Source organism: Syzygium oleosum, unplaced genomic scaffold (assembly GCF_021117445.2).
Source record: "Syzygium oleosum isolate NSW1041296 unplaced genomic scaffold, Sole_v2.1 Sole_v2.01, whole genome shotgun sequence".
NCBI classification, from domain to species: domain Eukaryota; kingdom Viridiplantae; phylum Streptophyta; class Magnoliopsida; order Myrtales; family Myrtaceae; genus Syzygium; species Syzygium oleosum.
The window spans coordinates 23,058,341-23,076,032 of record NW_026607485.1 but is presented as its reverse complement, the minus strand read 5'-3'; the positions used below and the strand labels follow the sequence as shown (position 1 = coordinate 23,076,032).

The following is a 17,692-nucleotide window of genomic DNA, read 5'->3' as shown; positions in this document are numbered from 1 at the left end:
AATTCTACAAGAACCATGGTCGCATGAAAGAGTGGAATAATTTAATTGTATTATCTAAATCTCTACGCTACACATTTCAAGTACACAATAAATAAGCAAATCATCATGGACAGTGAAATTAGTAACTATCCACGTTGTTAATGAGGATCTCGCCAATCTTAAATGATTGATTGCTGTTTATTTGATTCGATGAAGATTTTGCGTTTGGATTCTTTTCGTATAGCTAGCTCTAGCTGTTAAGTGTAAATGTCCAAGGATCTGTTAATGCTTCCACCACCAATTGGAGCTGCAGCCACGAAGACAAGTTTGGGCATCCAGTTGATCACCCAGAATGGACCTCGGACGCTTAAGTTAACGTTTGGAGGATGGCGGAAACGTATGAAGCTTAGATAGGGGTAAAGAGTCTTCGCCCGTCGGGTTAAGGTCGACGGATGATGACTAAATTGTGATGAGCGTAAGTTGGTCATAACGAATGGCAATACATCATGACAACTGTGATGTGTCTCGACAGTCAAACCGTCCACGGTACCAATAGATGCTTGGTCTTTTAGGTAGAGGTTTCGCTGATAATTCCTCCAACATGATAGCTCATAAGTAGAGGTCTTGTCAATGTACTCCCTCCCAGGTTTGACCGGTCTAGACTCAAAACCCGAGTTGCATCGTTTCTTAGTCATTCCCGTCGAGTAGGAGTACACTCACCAGACAGGGTCAGTACGGACACGTGTCCGCCTAGTGGCTTGCCAAATCCGTCATTATCAGAAACAATCAGAAGTCATATACGGACGACACCAGAGTGAAGTTCCAGAGTGAAAGTAAAGACATGGATGATGGACTTGCAACAGCAAATGTTGTTGATTATCAATCAATATAGTCAGAATGATTCTGCAAGTCAAACACTTAATCAATCTTATATACCAATAACGGCATAACTTACAAATTGCTATCTACCTTGTATGAATATCAGCGACAGGTAGTCTTTCTACTCTCTGCTATAATTCCATCTTGGCATGGGGGATGAAACCTGCTCTCTCCACCGGCTGAACTTAATACGGTCACAACACAAACTCGATAGCCCAAAAGCTTTTCCATCTTTAGTGTGTCCGCTTACAAGAAAAGCAAGCTCCACTCACAGAAGTGGCAATGGGCAGATGCTCACACAAATTCTATCCCTGAACTTTGGAATAGCAAGTTAACGCTGGATGCTTCTTTGGTAGACCTAGAATGTTCTCAAAAAGAAAAGGAGTGCAAAGCATAAGCACAAGCGTGCTCTCCACTTATCATGATACTAATTATGCAGAAAAACCTACTCATGCATGAGGGCCTTGCTTTTGCTGGAGAGCCTATGATCATTTTAGCACTGCACCACGAACATGAGAATTCAAGGGACCTTCCAGTCACCTCTCTCATGAAAGCAACTTAATTAGGTGTTTACATAAGGTAATGTACATGAAAGTTAACTGCTTTGTCTTATATACCTATTGTCTAGATTATTTATTAGGAATAAAATAGTCAATTGAATCTCTCTAGCACTTGCCTGTCATCTATTTCTTGATAAAAAAGGGAGGGGGGGTATGCAACAGAACAGATAATGTAGAACTCATTTTAAGTGTATAACCTATATCAATTGTGTATGTACCCAATCATACCAACGCGTGCCCAATCCTGCACATCAATGAGGACTAAAAAATAGGATCTCAGTTCTCAAACCAGCAGTAAAGTGAAGCAACATTTACACAAGAAGAGATTATCGTAAAAACAAATTATTTTACATATTGCAGCAATAAGGGTAACATTGTAATTTTGGTTTTTTGGCTTTATTATAAATAGATAGCTTGGGGTCAAATAGACCTAACCAAGCATTCAGTTCAGTTTTTTCTCTCAACATGGTATTAGAGTAAGATCTGAACTGAAACCCTAACCTTCCTTCTCATCTCTCCTTTGCTCTCTTTCACAGTGTAGGGTAGCGCTAATGAGGTGATTCTTTGAATCTAGTGTTTGCCCTAAACTTCACCTCTATGAGAGAACTAAAAATTCTTTGCAGTCTGCGATAGGTGATTTAACTTCTTTTGCGATTTTTTGGATCTTCTTGTCTGGAATTGTTTCTGCGTTGCCGCTGGCCTACAATGCTCTCGTGTGTGAAGACCAAAGCACTGCAGTTTGTGGACCACCATATTTTTTCAGATTCTTTGAGATAAATTAGAATTATCGATTTTTTTCAAGTTTTCAAAACCTTGAAAAAATCAATTTTTTTCTTCATCTAATCTAGCTGATTTTTTTGGAGGATAATCCTAGCCTACTACCAGTGACACAATGTCTAACGGTTCAGTTGAGAACCCTCCACTTACAGGAGATGGCCGTACAGATTATATTACGTTTGCTACGATCTCTGTGAAGCTTGACGGCACAAATTATTTGATATGGTCTCGATCTGTATTCTTGACCATTGCAGGCCGTGGGCTTACAAGTCATATCAACGGCACTTCTGTGAAGCCGGAAACATCAGGTGCTGCTCAAGACAAGTGGATCTCGAATGACTCTTTGGTAATGTCTTTTTTGCTTAACTCGATACAGCCACATATTGCAAAAGGATATTTGCTTCTTGACACCGCGGCGTAGATTTGGTCGGCTGCTAGGGATACTTATAGTCAAATCTGCACAGGTGTATGAACTTCGAAAAAGGGTTCATGACACTTCTCAGAAGGAGATGACTATATCTCAATATTATGTTGAGCTTCAGAGTTTGTGGCAAGAGCTAGATCATTATACCAATTATCAACCAACCAATGCTACAGACATTGCTGCCTACAAGAACCATGTGGACAAGATCAGAGTTTATGATTTTTTGGCAGGATTGAATGTTGAATATGATCAGATACGTGTTCAAGTCCTTAGCCGGTCTCCATTCTCCACTCTGGAACAGTTCTATGCCTAGTTCACTCAGAAGAAAGCTGTAGGACAGCAATGCTCCACTCCTCTACTATTGATCGATCTGCTCTTCAAATCAGTGTTCTCTCGATTTAATGATACCCCTAAGGAAGTTGTGAAGTGTGAATATTGTCATAGGCCTTATTATACTAAGGTTACCCGCTGGAAGTTACATGGAAAACCTGCAGATTTTAAGGAAAAAAAGGCACAAAGAAAGGCAAAAAACAAAGCAAACCATACTGAAGCTGTTACTGGTACACCTACTACTGATATCGGTTTATCCCAAGAAGAACTTCAAGCATTTCGACGTTTACTGAAAGCTTCTACTACTGCCACTTCCTCCACAGTTGCCAATTCGTCTTCCCATTTTGCTTCAAATCTAGCCACTTCAGGTATCTTTTTTGGGGTTAATACATCTGTTGTTTCCAGCCCATGGATAATTGATACAGGGGCTACAGATCATACAACAGGTTCTTCTAGTCTCTTTCATCAATACACCCCTACTTCCGATAGAGCCAAAGTTCGTGTAGCTGATGGAACCCTCTCTTCCATCGCTCGAAAAGGGACTATCAATTGTTCCTCCACACTCTCCTTGTCTTCTGTTTTACATATTCCATCATTCTCTACTAATCTCCTTTCTATTAGTAGTTTGACTCGAGACTTAAATTGTAAAGTAACTTTTTTTCTTTCTTACTGTATTTTCCAGGATCTGGTAACGGAGAAGGAGATTGGATATGGTAGATTGGATAGTGGTCTTTATCTGCTCGAGGGTAGTGGGGTTTCTACTTCTATTTCGTCTACTATGCCCCGTCAAGTTAATTCAACATTGACAGATGTCCATCGGTGGCACTGCAGATTAGGTCATCCTCCTTTAGGAACTTTAGAAAAAGTTTTCCCGAGTCTCGTTTCAGCTTGTAATAAAGATGAGTTTTTTTGTGAAGCTTGTGTCTTTGCTAAACAAACTCGTTCTACATATTCATCTTCAAATAATAAAAGTCATTTCCCTTTTCTTGTGATTCATACTAATGTGTGGGGTCCTTCCCGACGTACTTCTATTTCTAGTCATCGATGATTTGTTACTTTTATCGATTGTCATTCTCATGCAACTTGGGTTTATTTGTTAAAACATAAGAGTGACGTTTTTCGTCATTTTCAAATTTTTCACAAAATGATTCAAACTCAATTCGACGCCACTGTGAAGAATGGCACTGAGTACACTGAAGGTCCGTTTCAACGGTATCTCTTTGATCATGACATTATTCATCAGACCAGTTGTGTTAATACCCCAGCACAAAATGGTGTTGCCGAAAGAAAAAACCGACATTTGTTAGAAGTCACCAGGTCTCTTATGTTTGCACGTCATGTCCCCTCTCAGTATTGGAGTGATGCTATTTTAACCGTTGCCTATTTAATCAATCGGATGCCGACTAGAATTCTTGATTTCCGCACACCTATTGATGTTTTATAAGGATCATCAACTTTTATTCTTCCCCCAAAAATTTTTTGTTGTGTTTGTTATGCTCGTAGCACTTCCTCTAAGAGTACGTTGGAACCCCGCGATCTCCGCTGCATATTTCTTGGGTATTCAGCTACTCAAAAGGGTTATAAGTGTTATCATCCTCCTTCTAGGCGCAGTATTATATCTATGGATGTAATTTTTCATGAGTCTACTTCTTATTATTCAGTTCCACCTCTTCAGGGGGAGTGTCCTAGTATAAAGGTGTTGCCAATTTTAGATGTTCCTGAGGATATTACTTACTCTTCTCCTTCTCCTCCTCCTCCAATAGTCTCTGATGGATCTACTCCTTCTCAAGAGGAGAACGATGCAACACAAGTAGAGAATAATACAATACCTCAGGGGGAGATATCAGAGGTTCAGGGGAAGACCATACCTGTTAAGCAAAGTATTGGTATCTTTCAAAGGCGGATTGATAGTGAGGAAACATTGAAGACATATCGTCGTAGAAATTCCACTACCAACACGCAGGATAAGACCACTGATATATTGCTTATTTAGTCATTATCTTCGGATTCGGATTCTACTACTCCTTTTGGTGAGGTTTCTCCTTCTAATCTTTCTATTGCACTCCGAAAGGATATTAGAACTTGTACTCAACACCCTATATCCAATGTTGTTTCATATGACTCTTTGTCCAACTCTTATCGTACTTTTGTATCTTCTCTATCTTCTGTTTTTATTCCACGGAATTGGCAAGAAGCTTTTGCAGATGAGAAGTGGAAGACAGCAATGGTGGAGGAAATGCATGCTTTGAAGAAAAATGACATGTGGGATCTTGTTGTTCTTCCTCCTGGGAAACAACCGGTAGGATGTAAGTGAGTGTTTGTAGTCAAACAGAAGATGGACGATACTGTGGACAGATATAAAGCATGGTTGGTGGCAAAGGGATTTACTCAGACTTATGAGATTGACTATCAAGAAACCTTTGCTCCTGTTGCCAAGTTGAATACTGTTCGAGTGTTACTTTCGTGTGCTGTAAACCAGGGATGGGATCTTCAGCAGTTAGATGTGAAGAATGCTTTCTTCATAGAGAGTTAGAAGAGGAGGTATATATGGAGATTCCTCCGGGTTTTTCTTGTGACAAAACCCGAGGTAAAGTGTGTAAGCTGAAATGTGCATTTTATGATTTAAAGCAATCACCTCGAGCTTGGTTTGGTAGATTTCAGAAAGCTATGATTTTTGTTGGGTATAAACAGAGTAATGCTGATCATACTTTGTTTGTGAAGAGATCAGGTGCTAAAGCGACTATTCTTATTGTCTATGTAGACGACATTATTGTCACAGGGAATGATACTGATGAGATAAGCCAGTTGAAGAATTTTCTTGGACAAGAGTTCAAAATAAAGGATCTTGGAAAGCTCTGATACTTTCTTGGGATTGAAGTTGCCAGATCTTCAAAAGGTATCGTTTTATCCCAAAGGAAGTATGTCCTTGATCTTTTAACAGAAGTTGGGTTATTAGGATGTCGTCCCTCTGATACACCTATTGAGGTCAATACTCGTCTTCGAGAAAAGGATGGTGATCTCGTAGATAAGGGTCGTTACCAACGGTTAGTGGGCAAGTTGATTTATTTATCCCACACCAGACCTGATATTGCTTTTGCTGTGAGCCTAGTGAGTCAGTTTATGCATGATCCATACTCTACTCATATGGATGTTGTTCTTCGAATCCTTCAATATTTGAAGTCTGCTCCTGGAAAAGGGATTCTTTTATCTCCTCATGATGGCTTGAAAGTTGAAGCCTATACAGATGCTGATTGGGCTGGATCTCCTGACCGAAAGTCTATTTCTGGGTATTGTACTTTCTTAGGAGGGAATCTTGTGACTTGGCGCAGTAAAAAGCATAATGTGATTGCTCGATCTAGTGCTGAAGCAGAATTCCGTGCAATGGCACATGGAGTTTGTGAACTTTTATAGCTTAAAGGATTACTTGAAGATCTTGGTGTATCTTCCTATGATGCTATATTGTGATAATAAAGCAGCCATTAGTATTGCTCACAATCCTGTACAACATGATCGTACAAAACATGTGAAGATTGACAGACACTTTATCAAAGAGAAGTTGAAGAGTGGCTTAATTTGTATGCCCTTTGTTCAGTCCGGTGATCAACTTGCTGATGTGTTGACTAAAGGATTGAGGAGTAAATCGTTTCATCTTGTTTTAGTCAAGTTGGGCATGTGTGATATCTATGCTCCAACTTGAGGGGGAGTGTTGAGAGTACTTGGCTAATAGGGCATATTTGTTTATTTCCTTTATTATTTTACGTATTGCGGCAATAAGGGTAATATTGTAATTTTGGCCTTTTGACTTTATTATAAATAGATAGCTTGGGGTCACATAGACCTAACTAAGCATTCAGTTCAGTTTTTTCTCTTAACAGCAAGGAATAACAAACCTGTAACGAAACATATTATTTTGGTTACTTCACATTAACTTGGTACTTACAACTCCAGAGCCAATCTTCAAGAGATATCTGCAGCAGCTAATTTCTGTTGCAGCCTTTCAACTCGATCCTGTGGAAAAAGGAAAAAGGAAAGGTAAAGAAAAAGAAGAGAGAAGAATCAAAAGTTGTCACTGCATCCCAACAGTAATCTCAACAGTACTCCAGACATGAGAAATTGCAGCAGTACACGTGGATAAATTTTTAATAATAAACTAAAGTTTCCATCACTTAAGCCACTCCAAAGAAGAAGCTTATCCTCATTCTTCAAAATTGAAGAAGTAAACCTTCATCAGCTTCCCCTCCTTACCAAAAAAAAAAACCTTCATCAGCTTCCCCTCAGCCTTGTGGTTTGGCCAAAAGATATTAAACATCACCGACAAAGGTTCAAGGCATGGTGAGACTTCAGAAAGAAAGATAGTTTGAGAAGAAAGAAGTGAATCTTCCCTTAGAACTGTTATAGAAACCCAACAACATTAGCTAAAAGTGCACCTTTACCTCATAACAACAATGAAAAACACATTTTCTTTGAGAATCTGTCGGTTAAAGGTTATCTGTTGCAGAAATGTCAATGCTCAACTAAATATTTGCGCCCAAAAGGATCCTTAAGGACACGCTGACAATAATTATTTTCTTTTTTTGTAAAACAGAATTTGATAAAACACATCAAAATAAGACAAATAAGTTTTCCACTTTACATGAGCCTTCAGCGACCTTTAATCTGAATTTTCAGGGACTTATCATTGCCAAAATTATAAATACGCCTTTTACAAGTAAATTTCAATTCAATGTGTTCATGTCAACAGAAAATTGTTAAAGGACACACACTTAGTCATAAAACTATCACCAGTGCTCATATCATAATGATGAAAGAATAGAAAAACCTCTAAGAATTACACTCATATCATCAAAAGATGATTCTTAATAGCAGAAATACACCCTTTAACTAGATACACTCATAGCATACACTGTAGAGGAGAGCTTACAAGAATTTGACACCAATAAACTGACAATATGAAAAACCAGAGAATAACTGCACTAGTCAAACTCCGTAAAGAATACCTTGAATGATCTGGAACGACGAATGGAGGGATCTATCCGTAAGGTTGTGGAATAGAACTTCTCAGCTTCATCAAACTGTTCCATTGCCATGAGCGCATCGCCCTGACATAAATAAGCCTGGAGGAAGGAAAAAGCATTTACTTTAGAAATATAACATGAGCCAAAATTCTCACCAATACAAGGATCTCTCTCTCCCTCTCTATTTCTGGTCCACACCACTGATGTAAGCATGTACCGAGGTCTCTAATATCTAAAACACAAAATTTGGTGATCTTAAGGTTATATATTGATGGAGTATATAAAGAAAGAAAATTCTCTCATTTCTTGAGATCACGGGCAAGGTTCAATGGTAAAGGTTTTAGAAAATCTGAAGAAGAGATTGTGTCCTGATTGCTCAAGATGCAGGTCAGACTAGACTCTTTCCTAGTTAACACAATGTAGACTTTAAAATCATGCACCCGCATGAAATTATATGAATCTCATTACATAAACAGCACTTGCCCTGTCTCCTTCCCCTTTCCATCCTATCAGTGAAATCAGAAGGGGCTATAGGTTCAGGTTTTAGAATTGTTCCTGAGATCAAGCTCCCAACTGACAAAAAGTCTAAATTGTGTCCTTTTCAGGGAGACCTAGTCTACACCTAAGGCCTGCCTCTTGTGCGCCCCTAATGGGAAATGATTTATGGTTAGAAAATTAAGGTTACAGATGCCTCAAGCCTTTAACTATGTCGATCAATTTTTCTGAAGTAGAAACTCACTGACCTCGGTGTACTGAGGAGCTAATGTCGACGCTTTTTTTGCATCTTCAAGAGACCCACTATAGTTGCCCATTCCCAACCTCGCAACAGATCTGAACAAAACATAAACCTCTAATTCATAAATCTTCAAGAGCCCCGCTATAGTTGCACATTCCCGCCTTTTCAGCAGCAGCTTGGTTTCCATAATCAAAACGAAATGTCAACATAAATCTCTAATTCATCCACAAAGGCACCACATTTAGTGCAAACTCATTCACATCGTCAGCAGAATCAGCGCGAACACCTTGTCAACTACAGGAAAGGGGGTAAAATCTCATCTTGGAATACTTATTCCGTAGTCGCGACAAATTTAGAAAGTTCACCATCGACGGTAGCAAGATGCATAAAATGTCTGAACCTCAGGTGATAGGAATTGTTGGACCAACCTGTCTTTGTACATCACATGAATCCCACCATATGGCCTTATTGCTATAGCCTGCGTAACAAAGAAATAATCATCATGAATAGCCATTCCTCCATCTCCTTCATTGGATCAGCTACGGTCTATTCAATGCACTCATTCTCTAATCTCTATCAGCATAAATGTTCTTAAAATAAGCAAAACCAACCCAATTGAATCACCAATTAACCCACACCATACGACCATTCCCATAAGAATGAGCACAAAAATCACCGAATTGCAGCAAAACACGCGTCAACCAGAACCTACCCGAGTTAGCAGGACCTCGGCATCGGAGAAATTCCCCCTCTCCAGCTCGCTCTCGGCTCTCTTCCTCAGCGCGAGCGCCTCCAGGCTTCTCAGCACGTCGTCTTCGGCGTCGCAGAAGACCCGGGCGGCGCGGGCGGCGGTGCCGCAGTGGCTGACGATGACGCCCTCGGGCAGGAGGGCGAGGTTGGGACCGGAGCCGCACCGGCCCAAGCAGCCGCAGGCCCTGACGGCGACGCCGGGCGGGGCGAGGGCGGAGAGGGCCTCCAGGGTCTGGAACGAGCCCTGCTTGCGGCAGGTGCGGTTGGTGCAGACCCTGACCTCGGCGAGGCCGGACGAGCCCGAGCACGAGGCGGCGGCGGCGGCGGCGGCCAGGCGGCGCCGTTTGGGATGAGGGAGAGAGAGTGAGCGGCCGAGGGGAGAGATTACGGTGAGCTGCGTCATCTCCTCCGCCTCCTCCGGCCGACGGTAACGGCGTCGCGGTCGCTGCTAGAGTAAAAGCGAACAAGAACTGAATTCCGATCCTCGCCGAGGTTGTCGGGAAAAGAAACGGGTCTCGTGATGGTCAACGCATTGTGCTGAAGCATATGCTGTTTGTTTGACCTCCACGGTGTCAACCTTAATGTACATATACATGTATAATACTAATAATTTTACGAAACATGTATTTGTAGTAATAGCATAAGAATTGCCAACCATTTATTTTCTCATATAGTTTTTTTGTAAGTAAAAGAACGGGAATAGACAACGAGCTGCGTATTACTATGAATACCCTATTCTCGTTACGCAATGTCGCATTGAGCCATAACTATTCCGTACCGCCTAAACATTGAGATTGGTTGAGCCCGTCACCAGAATCCCACCAATATATCAGCAGCAGGATGTCTCTTTCACACAAAGTTTGTAATAGCCACACAATGCAGCACCGCTCTTTTAAAAATTCTCTCACGACGTGAATCAAATTTGTAACCTCCAAAATGACTCTTTTTGCGGTGACCCTTTTTACAACTGGGTCAATCACCTTAGAGGAATCAACTCTCATGTGATTTGGCTACAAGTACTTAGTCATCCAATTACCCGAATTGATTCAATTTGGCCCATAGGAAAACATTGAAAGAACTCTCATTTGATTCCTAATGCTGCTACTAAAATCACTGTTGTCCCTTTGAATGGTGGAAAGCAGCTTATGCATCGTTTATGACATCGATGTTGTGCACGTTGTGATTGATTTCTCAGATTGAGATTAAGATCACACCTTGGATCAGAGTCGCACAAATTACTAGGCTTGCAAATTGCGAGGAATTAAAGCTTTTCAAACTTAACAGACCTGTTGATTAGATCAAACGACAGTCATGGAAGCATACACATACATGCCAATGCTAATCCACGCATTCCTTAGGAAGCTCAGAAAACCTGAGTTTGTCCTCGCAGTAATTGTAGACCAAGTGCTTCTTGCGAACCCACTTGAGTTGGCGGCTCCGGTGCCGACCTAACTCATCGAACGACGGCTTGTCCCACCAGTATTGCCCTAATTGTCCACATTTGGTCACGATATCATCCGTCTCCAGCGACAGCTCGCAGGCATCAATGTCAAAGGACCGAAATGAAGAGATGAAAGGCGAGTGGCTCCAGTTCGTCTTCACCCTTCCTCCTTGTGTAGCCCAATCATCGGCGTTCCACACCGAACCACGGACTCGCATAGGCTGGTTTTTCGGATATGGCACACCGTGTGATTCTTCCACGTTCGTGAACACTCTTATAGAAGTTTTATCAACGAGAAACCTACGTTGTTTGACAAGAATACCAGTGTAAGCAATGTGATAGGCCATTGTCCATTTCCATACAAAATCAAACGTACAAAACGCGTGCAAATAACTATCTATTGAGAAAGAGTATTAGGAAGGAGAATCGAGGACGACGTACATGATATAATGTCGGTTCCAGAACAAAGAGTAGGTATGAAAATCCGAGGTAGGATCGAACCAAAGACTATGCCTTTGCTCTCTATCTCCCGTGCCGTTGACATAAACATTGGTTTGTACAAGGTAAGGTTCTCCAGATTGATTTCCCAGAAACTCGAAGTCAAGCTCATCATGGTTGGGCCCGTCCGACGACATCTGCAGTGATTTTTCATCCATCAGTTTTCGCATATCGGAATTCGGAAACAATATAACTTATATAGAGTCGGGATGGTTACATACGTAGAATGCCGTTACTGTTCCGGCTGAATCGCCTTGGACTAGCTTAATTTGCACACTTGTCAGTCCAAACAGGTACGTCTTCCTGGACCCGAACCCACAACCTACAGGAAACCACGATGATTCTCGATTCATGAGTGGGATTATGGTAAACGATGGAGCTGTGTTTAGCACTTAACGAATTCAAATTGATTTCAGTCAAGTTTGAATTTGAATACAATAACGCTTGAACTCAGTTTCTTCAAAGTCTGATAGTAGTTGGTTCTTTCTTGTGCATAGTTGGTCATTTCTCAATTCTTCAATGCGACACGACACAAAAACCAAGCTTCACGAGCTCTATACATATCGTTCTTATTCCGTGTCGGCTTTGAAGATCAAAGTTTGTACTTCAACTGGAAAGGGTATTTAGACCGTTAGTCGTGATGATAAGTTGAGGACGAACCGGCTCTAATCGTCTCCTTGCGAATCATCGTCTATAAGTTGAGTATGAGAAATGGGACCAAATCAAGACCAGGGAATTGAGAGGACTACTGAACTGAGAGTCAAGAGGGAAGGAGGTATGTTTTACCAGAAGAAGAATCAAGAGTCAACTTTGTTTGGTCACCTTCACACTTGAAGTGCTCAGGAGCCCAGTTGGGTTGAAAGAGCTCGTCGAAGCCATCACAACCGGCTACTCGCGGAACCATACAAGAACTCCATAACCACGACATCGCCGTTAAGGCGATCAAGGAACACAAAGGCCACTTCGAGATCACCATCTGAGTTCTCATATGCACATCGCCCAGAAATCCAAATTTAAAGAACCAGCGGTGAGGAGACTCATGGAACGACGACCATGTACTATATATAAAGCCTCATGAAACTCTCCAAACATCGAAGTTTTTTATTGGTTATTATCATGGGGAAGTGGGGGTATGGTCATTGATGAAGTGGAGTCCAGCCAAAGTGGGCAAGTTGAAATGGATTCCCAAGGCCACGTCAGAGAGCCACTAACTTGAGTGATGCCCACTGTTTTCGCAGGGATCAAAGGAAAATGGTACAGCAGAATCAGAAAGCTTTGCTTTATGAGCTGTTGATTCTTAATTCACCTTCACCTCATTACACATTCAGAAGCAGATTCATCTCTTTAGTAGCCAGAGCAGAATCAAATCTTGGCAAATACCAGCAAATCATACCTAGAAAGAAGCCATGTAATTTCTGGCGTCCCGCTACATTCCGTTGCCTATTATTCTGAACGACAGAGGAGCAAATTAGGTTCACGCATTCTGATTCGGGATGTAAGAACATGGTGCAGATGTCATTTGTCACAGATGTTAAAGAAAAACTCACATGTCAAAGCACTAAAACTCGGCTCATACAGAGATAAGGAGAGCACTAGCACTATTCAAAGTCTTCAGACTAATTCAAGTTAACATTTAACCAAAAGGAAAAAAGGAATTGGACATATGAGACATATGATAATGGGTCGGTGCATCTTGCAAAGATAACATTGATCAACTTGGTTGTGGATTACATTGCTTCCGCATAAACTATAGCACAAGCTCAGCTCAGAACATTAACAATTCCCATATACGCATGTCTCTACGCAAAACAACATACCAAACACAGTATGCTAAAACAAACACATAATGGAAAGTGCTTTGCATATATAAAGGAGAAATGGGTTGTCATCAACTTAACTTGATGGTCGCATCAGCACGGGGCATCCATTAAAGGCAAAGCAAAGCAAGAATATTCCTGATTTGAGGCCTTTTTGGACCATCATTAGTGGGTACCTCCTCAACTACCTATTTGGAAATTAGCCTCAACAGATTCTCAACTAGTGTGTACATACATGTCCCGATCTTGGGTTGCTCTACTATCTCAAAGTAGCGTAACAAGCATCCTAATAAATCAAACTTATTATTGGCCAAAAAGAGGCAACCACACGGTCCGATTTTGTTCCAATGAGGTTCTCAAACAACCAGCGCAAATCAGGTAAGCTCATGATCCTTGAAATTCCAAAGCACCTCTGCAAAAGCTTAAGTGGATAAAGATAAAAGAGAGTAGCTTTGAACTAGAGTTTCCAGTAACTTAGCTAATTAGTGTGTCACATGATAATGAGATGACAATCACAGAACACTTCATCAAAATGTGAAAGTAAGAAGGGCGAAGGGAAGAAGGCAAAATTTTAAACACCACAAAATATATATGGAATGGCACAAAATCCATTTAGAGTCTTTAAGATGTGTGACCCTCCTCCGCAGCAGCCTCAAAAGTCTCCCCAGGAACAAGTTCAGGGACCTCATCATCATCATCCTCCTGTGTTGCGGTTGCGCCTGCAGCGGCAGCTGCACCAGGTGACTGCTTCTGGAACTGCTCGGCCAGCTTCCTTAAATTGTCCAAGTTATCTGGCCCCAATTGGTTGATTATTCCCGGGAGAATATCTTGCAATTCTGGAAGGAGCATGATAAAAGACAATTTATGTGATTAGGAATTGAAAAGTTTAAAGACACTCGTGTGCCCATGCACATAATTCTGCAGACAAAAATATCAAGCACCAGGCACAGAAGCACAATTGGACACCTCCGACCAAAGTATTTACCAAAATATCATAGATTTCTCCAGGCCTCGATGAAAAACTTAGACAAGTGAGATTACCCAAAAGCATTAAATGAGTAGAGTTAGCCCTAGATGTTTTACTCCCAGTAGTTTGAAATTAAATAGATATATTTGAGACACACAATATGAAGCTCGAGACAATGTTTTTAGGAACAAACAAATATAAATGCAGTGGCACTTTATACTATTCTTGGTTCTCAACACAAGCACAAAATAAGCTTCTAGAAATGGTTCATGAAAAAAAAAATTGATACATACTCTTGGTCTGAGGAGCACCGCTAACAACCCATGTATTGGCTGCAATAGAGGCTTGAACTGGTCCAAAAACAGAAATAATATTACCATCACTGAGTTCAGCAAAGCAATGCACCAGGCACTTCTATTAGAAAGTAGGTTAACCTTTGGGATTTACGAATTGGATGACGACATCATCCTTGAAAATGTTGACTTCCTCAATTGCAGGAATAGCATTAACTCCAATTCTTTTCAGGGTGCTTTGGAGCCTTTTGTCATCCGTGGTAGTTGTCTTGTGCACGGCCTTCTTCTTTCTGCAATAGAATGCAAAAGAAATTTAAAAATGCATGCTGCCGGAAACAACAATTGCAGGTAGGGGTGTGCAAAAAACCCAGGACCGCCTAGGACCGCCCGGGACCGGACCGGAACCGGTGGTTCCCAAGGGGACCGGTCCGGTTCCCGGTTCTAATTTTTTGGAACCGGTGGGTATCGGTCCGGTTCCCGGTGTGGAACCGCCCACCCGGACCGGACCGGACCGGACCGGTAATATAATAATAATATATTTATTTTTTAAAATTTTAATTAAAAAAATCTGACCAAAAAACAATTAAAAAAAAAGAAAAGAAAAACGTAACTAGACACTCATAACTCTCTGCTCTCTTATCTCTAGACACTCATTTGATGGGTACCCACTTGATTTATGGATGATGTGGTTAATAGAACCGATCATAGTATAGGAATTGTATGGAAAGTTATGTTCTTTTCTTTTTGTTCCGTTGATCCGATATTGGTCCACATATTTTTTTTTTATTTGTCCAGGAAAACTTGGTGGGACCGGTTCCATAGACCCGCCCAGAAACCGGACCGAACCGGCGGTCCGGTTCCCGGACGGATCCATGGAACCGATAGGCGGTCCTCAGTCCCAAAATTGAGGACCAACACTGTGCGGGTTGGTCCTAGGGTTAGGGGGTGGACCGGCCCAACCCAGACCATGCTCACCCCTAATTGCAGGCACAACCAAGGGCAAGCACAAAAAGTAGAATTAAATAGAATCAGATAATCTCTCTGCATTTAACATATAATTAACAAAGCAAGTGATCCTAATTAATGAGGAAACATAGTTTTGTTTTTTTATAATTTTAATATGAACAATGCAAAGCAACAAGATATGCACCTCAGCCCACACAAAGCACCATCACTATCGTACTTATTATCAATGATTCATATCTTTGAAATTTAATTTTGAGATCATACAAAATATGGCCAGGACAAGTGAAGCAACATCCGCAGGCCTATGTTTTATCAGTCAAGATAATCCTTGAGTAGAAACTTGTAGCTCTGCTTGTATTCACAGGCCACAGTTATCAAACTAGAACAGACTTCATACCTTCTCATGGTACCCTTTCCACCAGTGCGGACTGAACCCGCCATCTTCATAAGCTTCTCTACGTTCATCTGCGCATGGAATTGTCGAGTGTAAGCATGCCACAAGAATGCAGGCAACAGAACTTAGAAGAACAACTCAAGCATAAACATTCACTTTGAAACTCATTACAAAGCTGCTAGCTTTCACAGAATTACCAAGTCTCACACCTGCCTACTCCCTATATCGGGCCCAAACGTCTTTAATCTGCTTTTTGATACAGATCAGATAGCACAGCCTCTATGCCCTTTACTAAAATCTATATTGCCAAACATAAGAGAAGGATTAATCATGAATGCATGCAAATGAGCAGCATAAGAACTTTGGTAGCTGAAGTTATTTCCAAAGCAAGGAATTATAGTTTGGAACCTGCTATTGAGTAAAGTATTTTTCTTTTCTTTTGGGTACGTGCCTAAGAAACCCCTTAACAGGAAACTATATCTAGCGCCAGATAAGGCACAGAGTTCGCATGTTCGAGAATCTCAGCTCAAATCTTGTGAGGAAAACACGAGCTCCGCTATCGACCCGAAAACAGTCGGAAAGCTAGCTTCACTTCTCTAGCAAATCGATCAATCAAACTGTCCCTACATAAACCGGGCTCCCACAGCAACATCGGAGGGAACCCATTTTCCACCACCTCCCCCTCTTCACGACACACCACAGCTAACAGATAAAGATGACAAGATGGAGGAACAACAACCAGAACCAAGAATGCTCCGAGGAAACACTATCAAGCGACAACGAACCGCAAACACAAAAAGCAAACCAACCAACTCCAGGACAGCAATGCCCAAAGGGACCCCAGCTCCAACGCCACAAACATCAAAAGCAACACTCCGACCAAGTAAAATCTCCAACAAAAAAAAAAAAAAAAAGACAGCATCAACCGATATCGAATCGAAAGCGTTCGGCAAGATCGAAAAGATTTTCAGGAGCTGCCAGCTCCACCGCGGCCTTAAACCCTAAAAAGCTCAACTGCCGAGCCACGAGAAATGAAGAAACCCATCGAGGCGCGAAGCGAGATCGGAAGAGGCGCGAGATCGGGGGCATTGGCCGTACCTTTACTTGGCTCCGGAGCTCGAATCGATTTTGCGGGGTCGAAGGGTTTTAGGAGGAGCAGGAGAAGATAAGTAAGAGAGAGAGAGAGAGAGAGAGAGAGAGCTCTTGTTACCAGACGGCGCCCGCAAAATTATAGCCCCCGCTCGCTCCCCGTGAGGTTTTCCAGAGGATGACGCTTTGATAATCACCCCGACCGCGATCCCACGGCGGACAGGGCTCGACGCGACACGTGTCCAGATCATGGCGCGCGGCCCTCTGGGTAAGGGAACGAATATTGCCGTACCGGGTGAAAACAACATGGGTCGTGGACGGGTCGTGGACGGGCCGGGCTTGGTCCAAAAGGATCGATCCAGATTTTTATGGCCCGTATGTGCAATATGGTTCATGAATTTTTAATTTGTTCAATGCAGTCCATGAATTTTAGCCTGATGTTCAATATGCTCCCTGAACTTCCATTGAACAATTCAGAGACTACATTGAACATGAGAGAAGACATTAAACAAACTAAAAGTTCAGGAGCCACACTAAACGTTAAACTAAAGTTCACGGACTACGTTAAAACAATCAAAGTTTCAGGGAACACATTATACATTCGGCCAAAGTTCAAGGACAGTTTGCGTCATTTTCCCGATATCGCCATACGGTGAAAACAACATTGGTCATGGACCGGACGGGCCGGGCCGGGCTTGGTCCAAGAGGATCGATCCAGATTTTTATGGGCCACGGTGAGGCTTGGCCCGAATTAAATGACCTTATTAATGGATCCGA

General features: G+C 41.7%; 3 protein-coding genes and 1 long non-coding RNA gene across 5 annotated transcripts; all 4 read right to left on the bottom strand.

Annotated features, from left to right (window-relative positions):
• Window positions 1-833: 833 nt before the first annotated feature.
• Window positions 834-1,593, bottom strand: LOC130138191 (uncharacterized). Its single transcript, XR_008816629.1, has 2 exons — window positions 1,359-1,593; window positions 834-1,266 (listed from the first exon to the last, which is right to left on the bottom strand). It is a non-coding gene; the product is annotated as an uncharacterized LOC130138191 (long non-coding RNA).
• A 2-nt stretch (window positions 1,594-1,595) lies between these two features.
• Window positions 1,596-9,997, bottom strand: LOC115676273 (uncharacterized). Of its 2 annotated transcripts, none has more exons than XM_056310822.1 (6): window positions 9,413-9,997; window positions 9,129-9,178; window positions 8,708-8,795; window positions 7,947-8,063; window positions 6,840-6,957; window positions 1,596-1,679 (listed from the first exon to the last, which is right to left on the bottom strand). In XM_056310822.1, the coding sequence occupies exons 1-5, from the start codon at window positions 9,851-9,853 to the stop codon at window positions 6,907-6,909; spliced, it is 747 nt and encodes a 248-aa protein (XP_056166797.1). In that variant the 5' UTR covers window positions 9,854-9,997; the 3' UTR covers window positions 1,596-1,679; window positions 6,840-6,906. The 2 variants fall into 2 exon arrangements, with proteins under 2 accessions (XP_056166797.1, XP_056167173.1); XM_056311198.1 differs by having other exon boundaries at window positions 1,597-1,662.
• A 655-nt stretch (window positions 9,998-10,652) lies between these two features.
• Window positions 10,653-12,735, bottom strand: LOC115676143 (xyloglucan endotransglucosylase/hydrolase protein 9-like). Its single transcript, XM_030599024.2, has 4 exons — window positions 12,176-12,735; window positions 11,611-11,711; window positions 11,333-11,526; window positions 10,653-11,191 (listed from the first exon to the last, which is right to left on the bottom strand). The coding sequence occupies exons 1-4, from the start codon at window positions 12,375-12,377 to the stop codon at window positions 10,789-10,791; spliced, it is 900 nt and encodes a 299-aa protein (XP_030454884.1). The 5' UTR covers window positions 12,378-12,735; the 3' UTR covers window positions 10,653-10,788.
• A 902-nt stretch (window positions 12,736-13,637) lies between these two features.
• On the bottom strand, window positions 13,638-17,069 carry LOC115676153 (nascent polypeptide-associated complex subunit beta-like). The gene is made up of 5 exons (XM_030599038.2): window positions 16,925-17,069; window positions 15,830-15,897; window positions 14,608-14,756; window positions 14,467-14,523; window positions 13,638-14,042 (listed from the first exon to the last, which is right to left on the bottom strand). The coding sequence occupies exons 2-5, from the start codon at window positions 15,895-15,897 to the stop codon at window positions 13,828-13,830; spliced, it is 489 nt and encodes a 162-aa protein (XP_030454898.1). The 5' UTR covers window positions 16,925-17,069; the 3' UTR covers window positions 13,638-13,827.
• Window positions 17,070-17,692: the final 623 nt, after the last annotated feature.

What these genes read in the sequence shown, in the direction of transcription:
- LOC115676273 (XM_056310822.1), bottom strand. Translation starts at nt 9,853, where the DNA reads ATGACGCAGCTCACCGTAATCTCTCCCCTCGGCCGCTCACTCTCTCTC. An exon ending in TAGCTCCTCAGTACACCGAG is followed by an intron (nt 8,064 to 8,707) that starts GTCAGTGAGTTT and finishes TCCTTCCTCCAG; the next exon opens with GCTTATTTATGTCAGGGCGA. An exon ending in GTCGTTCCAGATCATTCAAG is followed by an intron (nt 6,958 to 7,946) that starts GTATTCTTTACG and finishes CTTTTTCCACAG; the next exon opens with GATCGAGTTGAAAGGCTGCA.
- LOC115676153 (XM_030599038.2), bottom strand. Translation starts at nt 15,897, where the DNA reads ATGAACGTAGAGAAGCTTATGAAGATGGCGGGTTCAGTCCGCACTGGT. An exon ending in GGAAAGGGTACCATGAGAAG is followed by an intron (nt 14,757 to 15,829) that starts GTATGAAGTCTG and finishes ATTCTATTGCAG; the next exon opens with AAAGAAGAAGGCCGTGCACA. An exon ending in CGGTGCTCCTCAGACCAAGA is followed by an intron (nt 14,043 to 14,466) that starts GTATGTATCAAT and finishes TGCTCCTTCCAG; the next exon opens with AATTGCAAGATATTCTCCCG.
- LOC115676143 (XM_030599024.2), bottom strand. Translation starts at nt 12,377, where the DNA reads ATGAGAACTCAGATGGTGATCTCGAAGTGGCCTTTGTGTTCCTTGATC. An exon ending in GACTCTTGATTCTTCTTCTG is followed by an intron (nt 11,712 to 12,175) that starts GTAAAACATACC and finishes GGTTTCCTGTAG; the next exon opens with GTTGTGGGTTCGGGTCCAGG. An exon ending in TGGAACCGACATTATATCAT is followed by an intron (nt 11,192 to 11,332) that starts GTACGTCGTCCT and finishes CAAACAACGTAG; the next exon opens with GTTTCTCGTTGATAAAACTT.